Source organism: Phalacrocorax aristotelis, chromosome 4, assembly GCF_949628215.1.
Source record: "Phalacrocorax aristotelis chromosome 4, bGulAri2.1, whole genome shotgun sequence".
NCBI classification, from domain to species: Eukaryota; Metazoa; Chordata; class Aves; order Suliformes; family Phalacrocoracidae; genus Phalacrocorax; species Phalacrocorax aristotelis.
This window is the reverse complement of record NC_134279.1, coordinates 6,764,493-6,783,463: the sequence shown is the minus strand read 5'-3', so window position 1 is coordinate 6,783,463 and position 18,971 is coordinate 6,764,493. Positions and strand designations below refer to the sequence as shown.

The window sequence follows — 18,971 nt, the reverse complement described above, 5'->3', positions numbered from 1 at the left end:
CACGTTAGTAGCTAAAGTAGGTACGCTTTCACCATAGTAAAATCTGATTTTTAATTGACTATGACAAGACAGTGACTAGATTTTTCTCCACAAGCCCTCTGCTGCAGTGTTAGAGGTGGTGCTAATTTGCATGGCAGTGTCCAGCATGTATGCAGTGGCTTAGGCAGCTCCTGGAGAGCACTCGCCATCGTTAGCGCTGAGGGACATCCTCTCAGCATGGCTGACATCGTTCCCACTGTGCAGAACAGGCACACTTGGTTTCTCCTTGGGTGTCTTCTCTGCTTTTCTGTAGACATTTACCAAACAGTGCGACATCTGGCAAACATACACTGCCTTGCATTTGGACAACACTGCTAAGTCTGTGTTTTCCTCCAAAATTTACTTTCCTGGTGTTTTGTGCAGACCTGTTCATGCTTTACAGACACTCTGTTCAGCTGTCCTTCTTCCTTCCTGTGAAGCTTCCTGAGCTTCCTGTGACTATGTAGTACCAGCACAAATTTTCCTCCAAAATTTTTAACTGGTCTGGCTATGTTTTGCAGGCTGGAAAAAATTAACAGTTTTTTTGAAAGTTTGCTTGGATCCATAAACATATTTTCAGGTTTGCGACTGCATTTGCAATCTGGTCTTCAACCAGAATTCTCCAAGCAATTTAAAAAGTGCTTATTTGATTCAATAACTTCAAACCAAGTGTAAATGCCTTTAAAATAACTTTTTTTTTTACTTCTGAAGTCTGATAGTTGTCCAAAAGAGTCCTCTTTTCAAGGATTTTTATATATCTCAGATTTCTGAAGTGCTGTTGTACAATGAAGTTCTTCATTGCGTAGCAGTAGACTGATAAACAAATGTAGTGTCTTCATGTCCGCAATACTGAAGAAAATGAATGTTATGTCCTTGTCTTTCTCTTCAGTGCCGTTAAGTGTTTTCACAGAGAGAGAGAGACAACAATTTTGCTTCAACCTCTCCTGTTTTTTGCTGGAAGAATACCACTACCTCTGAAGAGCTTGAGCTTTTGTTCCCTACTCATTGTCATTTCTCCTCTTTGTATAGATTTCACATATAGTCTCTCTTTCCAATACCCCGTACTGTTGTAATGTGGCAATCAGTACAGAAAAGCACTTGCAAGGGAGGGAACGAGGTGCCTATCTCCCGCTGAGCTGCTCGCAAAACTGGACAGCACCGTTGTTCTTGAACAGCACATTGTCGCCCTCGAGATGCATTTCCTGTTAAGACTTTTAAAAGACATTTGACTTTAGGTACTGTGTGAAGGGGCATCAGCGTTATCTGTGTGAATGCTAAGCTTGCCTAGCTAGGCATTGAAGAGTACTTAATGTCATTTCTATCCTGTCATATTTTGTTTAAAATACTTGTCTTGAAGAGCAATAGCTACGATGATGCAAGAAAATTTGGCACTGGTTTTAACATGTATACATAGGATGGAAGGCCAGTAACAAATATAAGAGCTTCCACACAGGCATGCCTAGCTCAGAGCTTATTGATTATCAGCAGGGAGCAGTTTGTCTTTGAAACAAGACTGTTATGTTAGGTGAAAGGTTTGCCCAATAAATGAGGCCAGTATAAATTGCATTCACTGGCAGTGCCACACTGCATGCAAACAGCAAAACTTGATTCACAGAGAGCGAAAGTGGACAAATGTGTGGGCCATTTTGGCATGGAAAGGGGAGATGCTGATGCTGTTCTATCCTCTGCTCTTCCAGGAGCTTCAGCTTTTCCCCCAGGTCTCCCCAGCTCTCTCATAGCATCGTGGGCAAGGGGGAGAGCAGAAAGGAATAGTGTTGTAACTGATTAAAACCACTATAAATGGCACCTTCAAATCATCCTGTCCAAGAGAGAATAATTCTCTTTCAGTAGTTGTTAATACAGTCATTAAGATATCAACAACAAAGGACTTGGAGTTCTAATGTCTACCTAGCTTTCCAGGAAACTATTCAGCTTTTCAGGAAACTGTTTTGAACTAAATGATGGGAGTAATGGCATGCACTCCAGGGTCTTAGCCTCATCCTCCCTTCAAAGTAATTTGAGCACTAATATCTTTCAGGTGGCAGCTGTGATTCACGAGTAGAACTGTGCCCTAGGTTTGGCCTTCTGTCTGTGCTTCAGGGACTGCTCAGCACCTCACATAGCCCATCACAGCGTGCTGTTGTGAGGAAATCAGAAACTGGGGCTGGTTTACCTTAGGAGGCCAGACTGTAAAATACAGCTGTTCAACATGAGCTTTTTCTCAAAGGCTAGCTGCTGCTGGAATGGGGATGGGACCGCCGAGCATGGGAGCCGGGGTAAGGGAAGGTATCTCTGCTTGGGAAGCATTGCACTTGAGAGCAGATGTGCAACGTGGAAGTTTTATGATTGTATTTTTATGAATCAGATGCTCAGTGTTGGTACTTTATAGACAGAGACGGACTGTTTGAGTTTATAATCTGTAGGACTGTAGCAGGCCAGCGCAAGGTAGCGGGACATTGCAAGAAGATGATAGGAAATTGCTCTTTGTGTCTAGCTACAGTACCCTCTTCAGCAGCTGACTCCTGACTCTTCATGTGCCCTAACTTTAGTACAGTCAGAACACAAAATGATGCAGTGATAGCCTGCTAATGGATGCTGCAGGCGCAGCTGTGACAGACAGATGGTCAGGCTGTGGGTGAAAGGTGACATCATCATTCTCTGATCTGACAGTAACATCTGGATGACCTTTAGCATTCAGTTGGTCTGTTTCCCTATGTGTATAATAGGGTTATTGCCTACTTCTGCAAAGTGCTTTGAAGTCATTAAGTGTAAGCTTTGATTTGGTGTAAACTTTTAGTAATATTTTAATACATGGTCTCATTTTTAAAATGTGTGGTGTTTCCTCTTCCTTCTCCACTATGGGGATTTTATGGTCTAGCTATTACTACACTTTCTCAGGTAGCATGGTATGTTTATTCATTTTTAGAAGCTGGCCTTCTCGCATGTCTGTTTCCCGGAGGATGGCCTTCCTGTTTCACTCAGCCTTGCTTTGGTGCTACAGAGGTTTACTTTGTTTCACTGCCTGTGACAGTTCCTGGCTCGTATTTCTTATGATACATTAATCACTACAGAAAATGTCAAGAAATGCGATTGTGGAAATTGCAGTTGTGTTATCAGCCAGTAGATCTTCCTTCTTTAAACCAATGCTGTACCTGAGAGGGATATGTGCAAAGCCTATTTTTGGTATAGGTACAATTAAATTTTATTTTTTGATAGGTAGGATGACTTCTATGTAGAATCTAAAATACCTTCATTAAGATAACATTTGGGTTTTAATTTCTCTTTTTATACCCCATGAGTTTTCCAGCTGCTCCATAAGCCAGGAAAAAAACAAAAATAACGTTATGGTAGGGAGGATATATTTCATATGCAAATATTATAAAATAGCAGCTTTCTTCAAAATCGGGTTTTGCATCTTGCAAAAGAGGAGTTGCTTAGTCACACATTATGAACCAGAGGTCTGGAATGTGGCTGTTAAATTCCACCATTTTACAGGATTACTTTACTTTGTCTAAATTCTTTTCTGGAAATGGCAAGATTTATGTCAAATTTCACAGGCTAGCTTTCATTCCGTTCCTTGAAAAGGAGATAAGCAACCTGTGCCCCACTGGAAAAGCCTCAGACCCAGGGATCTTTCTACAATAAGGAAAATCATTTTTCTTTCACACTTCCTTCTCAAATCCATCATTATTCAGAATTCCAAGACTGAAGATGACAATACTTTGCACTTTCCTATTTCATTGTGACTTTATATGTGAAGTCAGTGGAAGCCTTTTCTTTGTTAATCTTCCCTGTGAGTTTAACTTGGTACGGTTCACCTCTTTTTCCAAACGGGAAACTAAGACACAAATCTGAAGTGTTGAGTTTCTTGAATACTCAAGTGAAGACTTGAGTAGGTTGAAGCTAGATCCAAGCTTAGATAAGGTAAGTACTAGAACTGCAAATATGATGTCCTTAGGAGAAGAATAACCACCCCTGTCTTTCTTCACCTTTGTGCACCTTTTCTTCAAGGAAAGTAAATAAATTTTCCAGTTATGGTTTTCCCCTAAACATCTTGGGGTTTGTATTGGTGTGCTCTTCCCCATAGCTGTTAATACTTTGCTATTACTCCTTTATAAGCATGACTCACTAAATTTTTCTATCATGATAGTTCATGCTGTCTTAGTGTCACTTAATACTTGCCATACTTATGTAAGTCATCTTTTACAACTGGAAACAGGGATAGGAAACCCTGTCCTCTTATTTACTGAAAAAAAAAAGAAATACCCTTTCTTGACTTCTATGTGCAACTTCCTCTCTCGGGGTGAACTGGCCAGTTGATTGCGATTTACATGCACACTAAGCAGAGAACTGCCTTGCCCGGAGTATTAGTCATAGGCAGCGTGCTTCAACCCTTCTGGGAAGCCCCAGCCAGGAAGGAGGAAAAGATTAAAGTCAAAATTCCACCACTTATTTCTGAACCTCGGCTGCTTCCACAGGCAGGCAGCACTCATGGATCTTCTGGGTCTTAATGCAATTCTGCTCCTTTAGCCAATGTAAAATATCTGTTTCATTGCTCTTCTTCCAAAGACCCCTATTGAAACAAATGCTCAAGGCCGTCTTGGATGCACGTGGGCAGGTGTGAATGACATGGAAGCCCCAGCAGACCCACTAGAAGTAAGTGACTCTTTTGGCTGTCCTCTGAAGTGTTGTCTGATTAACAGGATTGGCTTGAGCCAGTGCAGGTATCATGCATGTCACTTTGTAGACTGACAGTTATGGGCTCGTTTTTGTGTTCCTGTAGATGTATCTGAATGATTAATGCTGTTTAAGAGCAGAAGGAAATGTTAGAAATATTTTTGGATATGGCATTCTTAGAAGAAAAACCTTCCCTAGCATTTCCCCCTCTCCCCAAAAGTATCTGGTCATTTTAATATGCTGTTCTACAAAGGGTAGAAAGTGGTTCATTTTAGTGACCCAACAACTTCTGTGAGCAGTGTTAGGGCCAGTTGGTGCCAGGTGTATACACATCTGTTAGATTCGTGAGTTGTCCTCTTCGCTTTAATAGGACTCTTAAATACACACTTAAATACATGCCTAAGGTCCAGATTCTGAAAAAAATTATACATGTGAATAACTCCACTGACTGCCAGGTAATTGCTTCAGAATTTAGAATTCAGAATTTAGAATTAGAATTCAGAAGTTAAATATGTGATTAAAATGTGTGATTAAGATAAATATGATGAACTTCTACTGGAAGAGGGATTAAGTGTTTTCTGGCGTGGAAGTCAAATGCTCCACGTTAGAGCTCAGCAGGATTGGCCATGGGCAAATACGTGGTCAGGATTTTTGCCTGTGAAAAGACACAACAAAACTATGCTTTGATCTTCTTCATTGGTATTTAGCCTTAAATTCTCTAGCTGAAGAAGATAAATTTATTTCAGGAGGTTTAAGACCTCGGAAGTGCTCACACTTTTATTCTAGTTTCTCATTTATTGGTTGAGAATTTAGGGAGAATCCCTGACCAGGTATCTGAACATAGTATATTTTATTTTTATGAGCATGTATCTTTTTTCCAGTGCAGTTCTCTTAATATATATCTATGTACGTATATCTAATACATCACATGTTTTTTTTTATGACAATCCATAGGAACTTCTTGGAAATTAAGATGTATGACATTGCCATTATAAAAATGAGGTTAGCTGCTGTTGTCCTGCATGGGCAAAACTCCACACTTTTTTAAAAAAAAAAAAGGAACAATTGCAGACTGATTTCCTAAATTCTTTAAATGGCCTATTAATTTTCTGTATTGCTTGTTTCGAGCCCATTGTGCTAATGTTTATTGCCTTGGGCCTGCAAGCACTTACCAGGGGCAATACTACTAATTATTCTAGTTCTTGTAAATGAAGGAAATTATTTATGCCCAGTTCAACTTATGCTCAACTTCTGTGTCTTGTCCTGCTTGTTTGTATTACCATCTGCAAGATAATTAAAATCCTATTTTGTGTTCTTGTCTCTCACATGGTACAAATAGACATAATTTATTAATTTCTGTGTCCATTTGCATAATGCTTTAATTAAAACACAGACCAAGCAGGGTTAAAGCAGATGTACGCTTCAGAATCTCCTGTCAGCAGGTGTAAAGGTACTGAAATGTAAGAAAATGTTGCTGTTTCAGTTTCTTTATATGCACGTGGCAGGTGGATGGGAGTTCTATATGATAATCTTGACTTGGAGAGGATGCTGAAATCATTCATTTTTCACCATTTCTTTTCTCCAGTCAAGGCACATGTCACTGACCAAAAAGAAGACTGTATCAGCCAATTCTCTGGAACAACAGATCCTCTCACTGGAAAGACAGAGACGAGAGGTAATCTTGAGTTCACCCTTAACCTTTACAGATACAATAACCTCTAGGACAGGCCGTACAATGTCAGTGATGTGGCCGGGGGAGGAAAACACTGAATGTGTTATCACTGTTATTTACACCACGTTTATGATGTGGTGGGTTTAATCCACCAGTCCAGCAAGACCTATGTTTTTCCTGTGGGAATCTCAACCTGCACTCCTGTGAGACAATTTCTCTGTGGAGACTTTCTGCTTTGTGTTTCTTCACAGCCTGAAGTGTGCAAGCGCTTAAAATTGTGTTAAACTAGTTCCTATAGCCCTACTTCTCTCTACCAAGCTAGGCAGGGTTATATTTGGAGACCTGTTCCTAAAAACAAATGATGACTTATTGTAACGCGGCTATGAATCTAGAAGAGCAGAGATTTATACGGTATAAAGGGCAAATCTTCTTAATGATCACTATTGCAAAGGCCAAGGAACCACTGTGAGTAGTAGCCAGTGGTGTCTTAGTCACAGCAGCAAACTGGAAGACGTTCTTTTGCTGAGCATCCTAAAGAGTGACCTTATATCCTACAAAGCACAATGCTTCAGAGGGACCTATTTGGCTTCCTCCAATAAAAATGCACGCGTGCTGACTTCACTCCTACCACTTACATTCGTGGTGTTAGCCAATGTCCCCATCTTGCATGCGTGCGCTTGCTCGGTTTAGTGGTACTGAGAAAGCAAGAGGGTTTTGCACCCAGTAGTGACTGCAGTCAATAGGAATCTTCAGTTCACTTGTGTGAAGTCTGAGACCTTCTAATTGGAATTATGTCTACGGAACTTAAAGCAATCTAACAAGAAAGTCCTTGGCCATTTAGGAGTTGCAGCCTGGGATTTGTACAGTGTTGCAAATGATTCACCTGAAGCTTACTGTGTATTTGCATGTTTCCTGAATGTTATTTCCTGAACGCTCACATACTTTAACTGAAATACCAAACCACTGGCAGATGGACTGTAAAGCTTGCCAAACCTTAAACTTGCTCTTTCTGAAACGAACTGGCAAGATAATGAGGAGGTTGTGAACACTCATAGCCAGAGGATTAGACTGCTGCTCTATTCTTTTATTTATTGACGGTGTTGAAATAAGGGTTATTTACTCTGACTTCCTGATAATTACAGCTTCTGGAGGTGAACAAGCAATGGGATCATCAATTTAGAAGCATGAAACAGCTTTATGAAAAACAGGTAACAATGCTGACTACTTCTATTGGAATATGTATGCTACCTGCTGATAGTCAAGTCTGTGCTTAAATACTGACCAGCCATAGCTACAGTAAATATCTTAGGGAAAAAAGACGTAAAGACGTTCTTAGTCTTCAGCTCACAAATTTAAGAAGCTTCACCATGTAAAAGTGAAGCTAATGTGTGTGCAATCTTCAGTAGGACAAAATAGCCAGAGAAGCAGGGCAGCTCTAAAAGAGTAGGGACTAGGGTGGACATGACAGCAGAGATCTTCATGCCCTCCACAAGGTAATAAAAATTGCTCATACTTCAGAGCGCAATTAACTGAAAATAAGCCTGCAGTGCCTGGTGTGCCCAGCCACTGGTCTGTATCATCTGTGGCTGGCTTGTGAAGCCTGGAAGCTCACTGGGGATCCTTGTAATGGGGAATCTCTCAGGTAAATCCTCCATGAATGCTACCTTCTATAAGCAGAGGGACTTTCTTGCTTTTGAGAAACTGCTCTGTACAAAAGCTTTTCATTAAAAAAAGGAAATAAATACCTTTTATTTCCTTTTTTTTGTCAAGATCCCATTGGCATAGCTTTCATTTGTTGCTTGTGGCTGTGTGGCATCTTTGCTGCAGACATGATATTCAGCTGCCTAGTGAAGCTGGCTGTTCAAAATTTTGCCTGATATTCCAAAAACCAAGTTGGTTAATTGACTGACACTTCTCACCTCCTGTTTTCTTCTATGAAAAGGAATTTTGCAGAATGACCTAATGTGCTTATCCGGAAAGTTGCCTCTAATATTTTCCAGTAAGGTTTACTGAGATGTGGATCATTTCTTTGATATTTTTTTTTCCTTTCCCTGAAAAGAACAGGAATTTAAATGGTGCTTCCTCACTTAATACGGGTCCAATATATGCATCTGGCTAGATCATTTGGATGTGCACCACTGCAGAGGGAGTCCAAACTGCAAAAGGGAAAGAAAAAAAAAAAAGAACATCAAAATGGAAAATTCATTTGGAGGGACAGACCTGTGGTAGCTGTCCTTTGGCAGCAAAACAGTGCGAGACCCAACTGGATTAACACCAACAGAGAATTTGCCCAGGATTATTAAGAGTCTCTGCTGCAGACAGAACAGTGGAGCTTGGAGGTGGAGAGGGGAAAGTCAGTGGCTGGGGGACTTTACATAAAACCAGAACCACTCTTCTATGCCTCTCTGCTGAGAGCTGAAAGGATTTGAAGGCACCTTCAAGGTGCTGTGCCTTTCAGGATCCTTAGGCAGCCCACCACGGTCTGTCACTTGCTTTTCAGCTGGCAGAAATGAAAGCAAAACTGGACGTGTCAGAGAGGAGAGTCAGTGAGCTGGAGGAAGAGAGACATCGACAGCATCCAGAAGATGAAAAGTTGCGAGCCCTGGGGAGAGAGAGGCCATTGCAGGAAACGGTAGGAGGGTGCACTCTGTTACCCAGTTTGTGCTCAGTGTGGAACACTGTCTGCCTTTCCTCTTTGTCTTTTTGTGAGTGGCAGGGTGTGGGTTGTTGCACAGCCGTGAGATGAGATTGTGGTGTTGAGTGCTCTTCAATATTGTACCCAAGGCAGTGGCTGATCTTCTGTCTGATCAGAGAACTATTTATATAGAGAGAGTAATTTCAATAGCAATCGGCAGAAAGCACGGCATTAGTGTGCCTGGGGGAGTAAAGAGCAGATTGATATGAATACTGCAGAGATTTCTCACTGTTCAGTTCGGGTGAATCTCTTTTGTGAATGAAAATTCTACAGTGATTTCAAATGGAGTAGGGATGTTACTGCAGATGTTACATGAAGTCCTTGGCAATAAATACTTGAAGGAATGAATTCAGCTCCAGATGCCCATTTTTATATTTTAGTATTGACAATATAGGAGTACTAGCTATATATATGTGTGCTAGCTATCTCAGCTCCCCACAAATATGAGCTACGTAGTCAGTGTGGTTCTTAGGGCTGAAACTGCCTGGGCTGATCAGCTGCTCTAAAGTGACATTTACCTCACCCCGAGAGTGGCTGGGCACCTCTCAGGACTCCTTAGCACTGGCTTTTGTGTAGGCATCGCATCTAAAGCTAGATCCCCAAGCTGAATTCCCACCATGGTAAAACCACCAGCCTGGGTGATCGGCATGTATATACCCAACGTATACACAAAACTTAATGCCCTGTTTTACAAGCATCGCAGAGTGGTGTTTCCTGTTCTCATTCTGCTCCATGGTATTGCACATTTCCTAACTTCTTGTAAGAGTTTCTGGATGGTGCCCTGATGGCTGAAGTCAGGCTTCTCTACTTGCTTGATAACAAGAAACAAACCCGAAAACAGGTGGCAATTGCATCATTTTCAGGTTCAGATAAGATGTAAGTTAGCTGCTGCAGGAAAAGAAATGCAAAGCCCTTAGCTTTTATCTTCATAAGCAGAACGTTCGTCTTACTTGCTTATCAGTTACGGCATGATCTTAGCTAAGCACGTGCTTGATTTCCAACCAATAAGACTGTTTACACATTTTAAAGCAAACTATGTCATTAAGTACTTGTTGAATCACTGCCTGTATTTGCTCCAAGTGTGGATTCAATGCAAGACAATCCATCTCCCTGTTCATATTACCAAGTTTTTTATTGCCTGCCCTTTAGTATAAGATAGGTGTGAAAAACAGCCCTATCGATCTTTTTGAAGAGGTAAGGATGAGAGGTACACTCTCCCAATTTTTTTACTATGTACATGAGTAATGAACTAAATGACAATATAATACAAAAATCTGTTACAGGGACAGGTTAACCTGCATGGAACTTCAGCCTTAGATCAGCAATTTCTTTACAAATTATATACTCAGCCAGTAAACCCTTCTAATTATCCTGAGTTTCTTTACTTTCTGGATATCATGCAGGGATGCAGGAGATGAACACCTTTGCAGAAATAGCTGCTAAAAGTAGAGTTTTTTGATTGAGCAGTAAGGATTGTAACACCCATGTCAGCAGCTGTGCCAACTCAAGTTATCCTACACTGCCCTCAGGGCAGGATGAAGAAAAAGCAGTGCCAGGGGATGATTCAGAAAAATGCTGAGAGATATGTTCAGCTTGAAAGCATGTGAGCAGGCTTGTTACTTTAAAGTTCAGCAGATGCGGAAGGGGCCCAAGCTGACAGATCTACCAAGATTAGATTTTTTGGCCTTTGTGTTTGGTTTGATTTCCCCTACCCCATGGCATCTAACATTCTTCATACCTGCATTTGGTTTTATATATGTGTAAGTGTATATGTATATTTTTATTTTTTTCTCTTTTCTTTAAAGGTAACAACCCTTTCTTTTTTAGATGTTTTACTTATCCACCTGTAGCCACAGAGCTGGGATGGGCTGTACAGGGCAATTTCCAGAGCAAAGTAATAAGCTTGTTCTCTACTTACCTAGTCCAGCAACCTGACAGTACTTTTAAAATCTGTTTACTCAGAGTGGCAGTTCTCTGAGTGCTCTGCTGAGCCATTTAGGAACATCAGCAGCACCAAACAACTGTGAGACAGATTACATGCTGCTGATGTCTTACAGAGCTTTTTTTTTTTTTTTAATGCACCTGGAGGTATGGCGTGCTCAGAACGATAATGTGAGCTTTATCTGTCCCCATGTCCTCCAAACTGCCTGTTTTGGAGATCTGTTTTTTTGTTGTTGTTCTCTCTGGGCATGACTATATACCCTTTGATTCCTATAGACAGGAATCAAAGACCCACCTAGTCACTGGAAAGTCCAGGTGCCGTAACACCTAAGATTCAGTGTTGAATAAGAAGTAATAAGCTGTAAGAGTTCAGAATGTTCAAAAATGTGAAAAACTGGAAATCTTTAGTTATAAATGGCCATGTTCATGCGGGTGTCAACCTCCAAAAGGGAGAATTTGTTCTCCGAGTTAGGAAAAGAGGATGGCAAAGGTGAAGAGAAGAGCATAGCTAAAAGCCTATATGGATCTTAGTGTTTTGGTTTTCTTTAATATCTTAAAGCATATATGCACATACCAGCTTGAGCTAGCTCCTGGGTAAGTTCCTATAGTTAATGCAGAGGTACCCTGCTAATCTTGTCTGTTTTTTGGAGAAAATGAAATGTTCCAGCTAGCTTAGAATGCAGGAAAATGAAGCTACCTCATGTGTAGGTGACAGTTACTCAAGGGTGTTTTTCAGTTGGTCAGTTAGTACACAGTGATGTACTTCTCATGAGCCTGAACACTAAATGCCTAGTTGGTGGCTGCACAGAGATGTCTGTTGTACAGAAGAAAAAGCGTCCATATGGCATCCTGTGCGTGATTGTTGGATCTCATTTTTTTAATCACATAAAGCAGCTGCATAAGAATATTTTAAATCTTTTTTTTCTTTTTTTTTTTTTGGTAGAACAGGCCATTCTCTTTCATATGTCTAAACAGCTTTGGTCTAAGACAGTCTGGCAAAAGCGGGCTAGAGAGGAATGCGTTACCCTGGGAAAGAAGCTTACACAATGCCCCTTGCTTCAGGGTCTGATTTGGATCTTAGCTTTGTAAGATTTCAGTTTCAACAATTTCATTGTAAATTGATAATAGCTGTGCTGAAAGCAGTAGGAGAAGAGCATCAAACTTATCAGGACAGGTTTGCCAAACTTTAATTCCTATAATGCCAACTTGAAAGGCTAGTGTATGAATCCTGTTGCAAGTAGGGACGTCGTCTTGGTAGTTTGTTGGGGTGGCAACAGTGTAGGCACATGCACTAGGAAGGGTCAAGCTGAAGTCAACAACTCCGGTGGGGTCAAAGAAAGTGGGTTTTTGAGCCTCGGTTGCTAACTTGGTATTTCTTGAGCAGGCTGAGACCTGCTTCATCCTCTTGTGTAGTGGAAAAAGCCCTCAGACTATGTGATACTGAGATCTGGTTTCGTCTTTAATGTCGTATGACGCTGGGAACAGCTGGGACTCCACCAGTGTTTAGCCCTGGCCTTACACTATGAATACGTAAGAGTAATGCAGGTTTCAGTTGATCTTCTGTACAGTACTGATCTGCTTGGCCTGCCAGATTTCTCACGGCTTTGTGCAATTGCAGACTGTAGAGAGCAGGGATTTGGTCTGGTATGTTGCCTCTCTCTCATCTCATATGGTGAGCGGTCAAAACAATTTCAACAGACTTTATCATATCTGGGTTCTACTAACCATCTGCCTTCCTGTTCCCTCCCTTCCCAGCTGTGTTTGGGACAACAAAAATGCAGCACATCTGCCAGACAGCAGATATTCTGAAAAAATGTTCTTGAAAAATGGTTCCATCTGCATTTCAGCAGCATCTCTCTGTCTTTTTGCATACCAGAAAGAAACGAAGGCCCTTAGTGAGGCTCTCCATGAAATGAAGGAAGAGAACAAGCTCCTGAAGCAGAAGAATGCCTCAATGATCAGAAAGAAAGAACATTATGAGAGTGAAATAAGTCGTCTTAATAAGGTATGAACAAAAGTGAGCCACTGACCATGACCTCTTCCTGTAATTCTAGGGTCTCTGGTGGCAAGCAGTGACACTACCAGATGCCCATCTTTTCCATCCTGGGTGAACACCTTGTTCATGGTAGGACTCATGAACCCCTTTAGGGAGCTGGAGAAATAAGCAAGAGCTTACTTTAATACCTGTGTATGCTGTTCTTGGTAGGTAATAGGGTTGCATTGTAAACAGGAAAGTTAAGAGACTCTTTGGCTTCAGCTGTGAAGTCTCTCTATGTGTCATATCTAACCTCTCTCTACATTCTCCATCCTTAGAACAAAAGGGTAAGCAGCACAAAGGTGCTTTCATATGCACCCATTGAAACACTGGGCAAAAAAATACAGGTTAAAAACTGTTGTTCTACGTGTATTCTGTGTTTGAGGAAAAATGGCTTCTCTTCACAAGAAATGCTTCTGTCTCACTTTTTATATGCTGCATCTATATATATTCATACGTACAAGTATGTATGCGTATATATGCCTCATTGAGGAAATTGCCATAAAATAGCTAACTGGGATTTATTTTTTTAACTGAGGGAAAGTAATAAAAGTAGCTTTGTTTAATCAAAAGATCACATAAAACAGTGGGTGTTTTCTAACAATTCTGTATTTCATGGTGAACCACAAACACTTCCTGAGGAAATGCACTGCTGTAACCATTGCTGTGCAAGTGACACACAGCTAAAGGGCCATGATGTGCAAAAGGCAGGGCAAAAAATTATGTTGCCATATCCAAAAATCTGACAGAACACATGATCTCTCACTCTTTTTGAAATGCATTGACAAGACTTACTGTAACTTTCAATCAAGGACTTATTTGTAAAACTTATTTCAATGTTTTATTTTGCTGTCTTATGATGTGGTTGGAACTTAGGTAAATAGACTTTCAAATGAAATATCAATTTCATGTAACACACTTTTCCACAAGCAATATTTCGCTGATTTTGTGTGTTTGCATTCTTCAAACCTCATGTTGTGAATGCAAATAAGACTAGAAGGGAACCTCCGTGCCCTTGTAAATCTAGTCCCCTGCTATAGCAGGTTCAGTGACTTGAAGTTCTTAGAAATTCTCTGAAATCAGACAACATTTTCCTTAATCACTTAAGCTCCTTCTACTGTGATCCTGTTGGAAGGCTCTTTTGGAACTGTAACCCTTTTTCATTAGATGCATTAATCTGTTTCAACTGGGCTGAATTTATTCTGGCCAGACGATATTAGTTTCTTCTGGTAGCAGTGTTGAACAGATCTGCTTCACTGCTTGCACAAAGCACATCTGTCCTCTCCATGAAGCAGTACTGTCCTCTAGTGAAAGCAGGACTGCTCTCAGGGGCACTTGCTCCTTCCCTATAGCTACAGAGGACAATTGTATTTTCACCAGAGGACAGTTTAGCAAAGCTGACCCAGCTCTTTTGGTCTTTTAAAGTACAACTGTGCCTACTAATACACATGTTCTTTCATCTCAGTCACTTTAAGCTACTTAGTTCTCAGTTTATGGAAGATATTGCTACTTGTTTCTTAAGTACATTAGCCTTTTTACTTTAAGTACGTTGATCTTTTTACTTTTGGCTTCATCTCATTTTGATCTTGTCAAAAGATTTTGATCATGTGCAAAAATTTCATACAGGACCAATTACAGAAAGTTAGTTACATATTTAAAATAGCCTTTTTACTTTTTATTTGAAGTGTCTCGTGATAATTTTATTTACAGTTGTTTTTTAAAACCAATGGAAAATAGTATCATCATTTCTTCCATAAATGACTAAAACAGTTCAGAGTGGTGGGAATTTTGAAAGAAAAACATTCCAGTTACATCTCTGAGTATTGGCTTCAGTAGTGTTTAGTCTCCATTTTATACTCGGGAACGCAAACTTCCTATAATAAAATAATGTAATTCTCAATAATTTGTAGTTGACCTAATAGCAACATTACAAAACTTTAATTTTTTCCCCCATACATAGTGCTTCTCAGCATGTCTCTTACAATCTTTCCTCAAAGATTTTGATCTGCGTTTAGTATGACCCCAAAACCGATTCAGCTTTATTCATGCTACAGTCTCTTATTTTATCTGAAGCGGTAAAACATGGTCTCTCAGCATTGCATCCAAATGAGGTTTAAAAAAAAATCCTCGCCTTATTTTTCTCTACTCTTAACCTTTTAAGATGGAATTTTCTGGATAACCTGAAGAACTGCCCAAATACCTAATACGTCTATATCATTTTATGATTCTAGGAAGTGAGCTGCAAGAAAAATAGTCAATATAGTGACATTTTTTCAAGAATTAGGGTAACTAATTAGTGCATTTGAAGCACTTTCTTTTGAGGGTGGTCAAATATTAGAAAAGGTTGCCTGGAGGGGCTGTGAAATCACCCCACTTGGAGATGCTCAGTACTTAGTTGACAGGCCCTGAGCAACCTGACCTCCCTGGCCCGGCTCTGAGCAGGGGCTTGGACCTCCAGAGATTCCCTGCCACCCAAATGAGTCTCCTGATTCTGTGACTGTCAGCAAAATAAGAGACATATCCCGTGTAGGCAGGAGGAAGAAGAAAACCACGTTTCACTCATCTTTGTCCTCAGCAGTATGCTTAACAAAGCACACACCTGGGAAAGGATCTGGGTTGCAGTCAGCCAGGGAACGTATCGTACGTACCATGATATTGTCAAATGCCACTGACTCGTGCTGCTGACAGCGATCTGTGTCCAGCCTAAATGCCAATGTGAAACTTGTTTTTATTATTTGTTTTACTATTAGCACAGAGCACTGCAATGTCATAGCCTAAAAGGGATTAGCAGTGGCTCAAAGGGGCAAAAGGAGGATTAATCAGTAAGCTATGTATAATTAACTAATTAATTACAGATAGCTTACGGAGGGTTAATCAGTAATCTTCATCCTCCCATGTTTATGTTCAACCCTTTTTATGGATTGACATGGCATACAAACTGCCACTATTATACCGATTTCTCTTCTGCACAATTCTTAGGGACAGCAGCCTATAGATAAAAAACCTTCATTTTCTCTTCTGTGCTCTCCATGGAAAGCACTAATTTTTAAAAAAATTTTTTGTTGACCTTTTGAAAATTAATATTAATCCTTGGGTTACTTTAGATACGGGTTCTGCTTGGCCACTTCCCCCTTTGCCTCTTCCCCTTCCAAATTACCTTCCCTCTTTTCCTTACAGCATGAATAGAGTGTGGCCAGCAAGGGGGAGCTGGGGATCATTAGCAGGAATTAAACTTTCTAAAATGGATGAAGTTAGTTGTGTTCATGTCTTACGTGAAAGACATTAAGAAGTACTGAATGATGAATATTTGTTCTAGTGTAAATAAGAAATATATAAGTGTAATGTGTGGTAATTCATAGAGAGGGGTAAGAGTGATTTAAAATTTTTCCCAGTCCGAGTGAGAGCTGTGTAATACTGCTAAAAAAGAAATAAAAACTGCAAAGAACTATGGAAGAATTTGACTGGAAAATAGAGTAAGAGCGTTATCAGTGTAGTGTGTGTATTCATAACTCCCTCTAGTGACAAGCTATAGAGAGTACATAACTTCCTCTTAACCGAAGGGTTTACTTTGGTTCAAGTTGAAGAAATTTGTACTCTTAGTGCAAAAAAACCATTTCAGTCAGACTTTACTGTAGTCACATGTTTATTGAATATTGCTTTTATGTTCTTGGATCTTTTGTTTGCTTGGTTTTGGCCTCCGCTGAGTTTAGATACCTGTCTTTGTTTTCCCAATTTCTGACTTGCACAGGGAAGTGGTGTTTATGAATGAGATTTGCAGCTGTGATTTCCATAAAATGTTGGTTATAGTTATAGGTAAAAGGACAGTAAAATGGCACTGCCTCAAATGCATCGATGTAGTGTGGATGCTTTGATTTGGACCTAGTCGTGCATCTATGTTATTCATGGGGTTTATATCCAGTGTATGTAACTGAAGCAACTGCAAGTGAAGGGAAAACACCCACAAGTCTGTGACTTACACTAATGTGTTTATTTAGAGGGCAAACATTCTAATTATTTGAAAGGTTGGGGGTTTTTGTTTTTGTTTTGGGTTTGGTGGTTGGTTTTTTTTTTTTCTTTATGTAGTGAATCTTTGTTTAGTAATTTTCCTGTTTGGCATTGTAGGCCCTTCTGGATGTGTTGAAAAAGCAGTGCTCACCTGTTCTTGGGACTCTGTCAGAGAAAGGTGACAGGAACAGCCTTGAGGACATGAGAACCCAGCTTGAAGTTCTGAGACAGCAGGTGAGAACAGCTGGAAGTAAGCCTGGATGGATTTCATACAGCATGATTTTGCCTTCTCTCCCTGGAATTGTCCTTGGCAGACTTGCTGCATAGAGCTTTTGACAGGAAGAACCAGTTTAGCCATAGCCCATTCAAATGGTGTTTCCTAAGATGCTGTCATCACAGCAGTGTCCACCAAGTGAAACTGAGTCCTTCCAAAGTACTGGAGCAAGGACTTGTGTAGGACTCAAAGCAGCAGAATGGCTCCCCTGAGCCTTGGAGACGTCCTGCCAGCTCTCTGCTAGGGGCTGAATTTCATCCAGAGTCAATGCTAAACTTCATGAGTTACTGATTGTCTCTTCTGATCCATTTTTCTTAGAAGTTGAAAGTTTAGTGAATTACCTATGAATCCTAGTCTAGGAGAATTACAGTGGTGGCACTGCAATTTTTCAAAGTGTGAGGCAAAACATTTTCATCTGAACCTGCATACCAATCACTATAGACAAGTGTGTGTATTTTTCTTTTTTAATCTTTGCTCGGAGGAATTCAAGTGCTTTGTGCACTCTTTTTCTTTCCATATGAAAGAATCTGTTTAAAAAGATGATGCTTTTCAGATCATTTTACATTTTAGGTCTGTCATCCTGGACAGTGTTAGGGTTAACGGTATTGACTCACAAATGGATGTGATCAGAACGGGAATTTTATTCAATGGGAATAAAATACTTGTTTCTGTCACGTTTGACAGCAGAGCCAGATTTTGCTCTCTAATGTAATGCTTGCCACATGCTGGAGAATAAAATCCTGCACTTGATTGTACAGTAATGAGTTATTTCATTCTACACAATAAAATAGAGTAAACCAATTTTTTTTCAGAATTCTCATGGGGTATCCATTTTATGAATGTCTTTTTCTAGTTGTATAAATCAGTACAGTGAGTCCAGACTTCCTTCTGCACGAAATGGAGCAGAAGGCTCTAACTGTATGGAGGAGGGACTCTTGGGACAAAGAGCAACGTGACAGAGTCTCACCAGAGCTTGGTTGTCATCAGCCCATCCCTGGCCACGACAGAAGAGATGAAAGCGTTAGTTCCCTGGGAGGTGTCCCCTCTCTTTCTCAGGGCAACAGAATATATGGCAAAACTGTGACAAAGTAGTTCCTTTGCAGCTTCAGCAGATCGTACAGCTGGGGAGCAGGAGGGAGGTGGGACAGCAGAGAGGGAATTGGGGGAGAAGAAATGAGGAAATACGGAGGAGAGAAATGTGTAGATGGACAGGGATACGAGACACCTAGATTTCTGCAGGCAACAGATTTGCCTCTGCTTTGGCGGGTAAGGGGCACGCATGCCTCCTCCAGGCACAGGCTGTGGAGCTGAGTCCCCACACAACCACACAGAAGCCTTTGTTCCTTTTACCCAGTGTTATTCAGGAAGGGGGTTACATCTAGTGGGGGTCCATCGGGTCTGAAAAAACCTTGCAAAAATTAGCTGCAACAGGCAAGTTGTGAAAATAATTTACAGAGCCCTGTGTTGACTTTTTTCTTCCTCTGAGGTATTAACATTTCTTTAGTCCTCCTGTGAAGTCATAGTGCTGCTGCCAGCAAAAAGAAAACTGGATCCGTACGACGGGCAGGGCATGAGCCACAGCAAGCAAGTTCTTTGGAAATAGACTGTCAGTGGGCTTTAGTGACCAACCAAGAGGATGTGAAAGGATTTCTGA

The 18,971-nt window shown here is 40.6% G+C and overlaps 1 protein-coding gene across 1 annotated transcript in view; it reads left to right on the top strand.

The window, feature by feature from the left end:
• TNIP3 (TNFAIP3 interacting protein 3) overlaps nucleotides 1–18,971 on the top strand; it is a 49,348-nt gene that overhangs the window by 14,076 nt on the left and 16,301 nt on the right. The window contains exons 3-8 of the mRNA XM_075090171.1: nucleotides 4,588–4,674; nucleotides 6,281–6,370; nucleotides 7,510–7,575; nucleotides 8,868–8,999; nucleotides 12,880–13,008; nucleotides 17,161–17,277. Of these exons, the coding sequence (XP_074946272.1) occupies nucleotides 4,588–4,674; nucleotides 6,281–6,370; nucleotides 7,510–7,575; nucleotides 8,868–8,999; nucleotides 12,880–13,008; nucleotides 17,161–17,277 (621 nt within the window). The remainder of the gene's footprint in view (nucleotides 1–4,587; nucleotides 4,675–6,280; nucleotides 6,371–7,509; nucleotides 7,576–8,867; nucleotides 9,000–12,879; nucleotides 13,009–17,160; nucleotides 17,278–18,971) is intronic.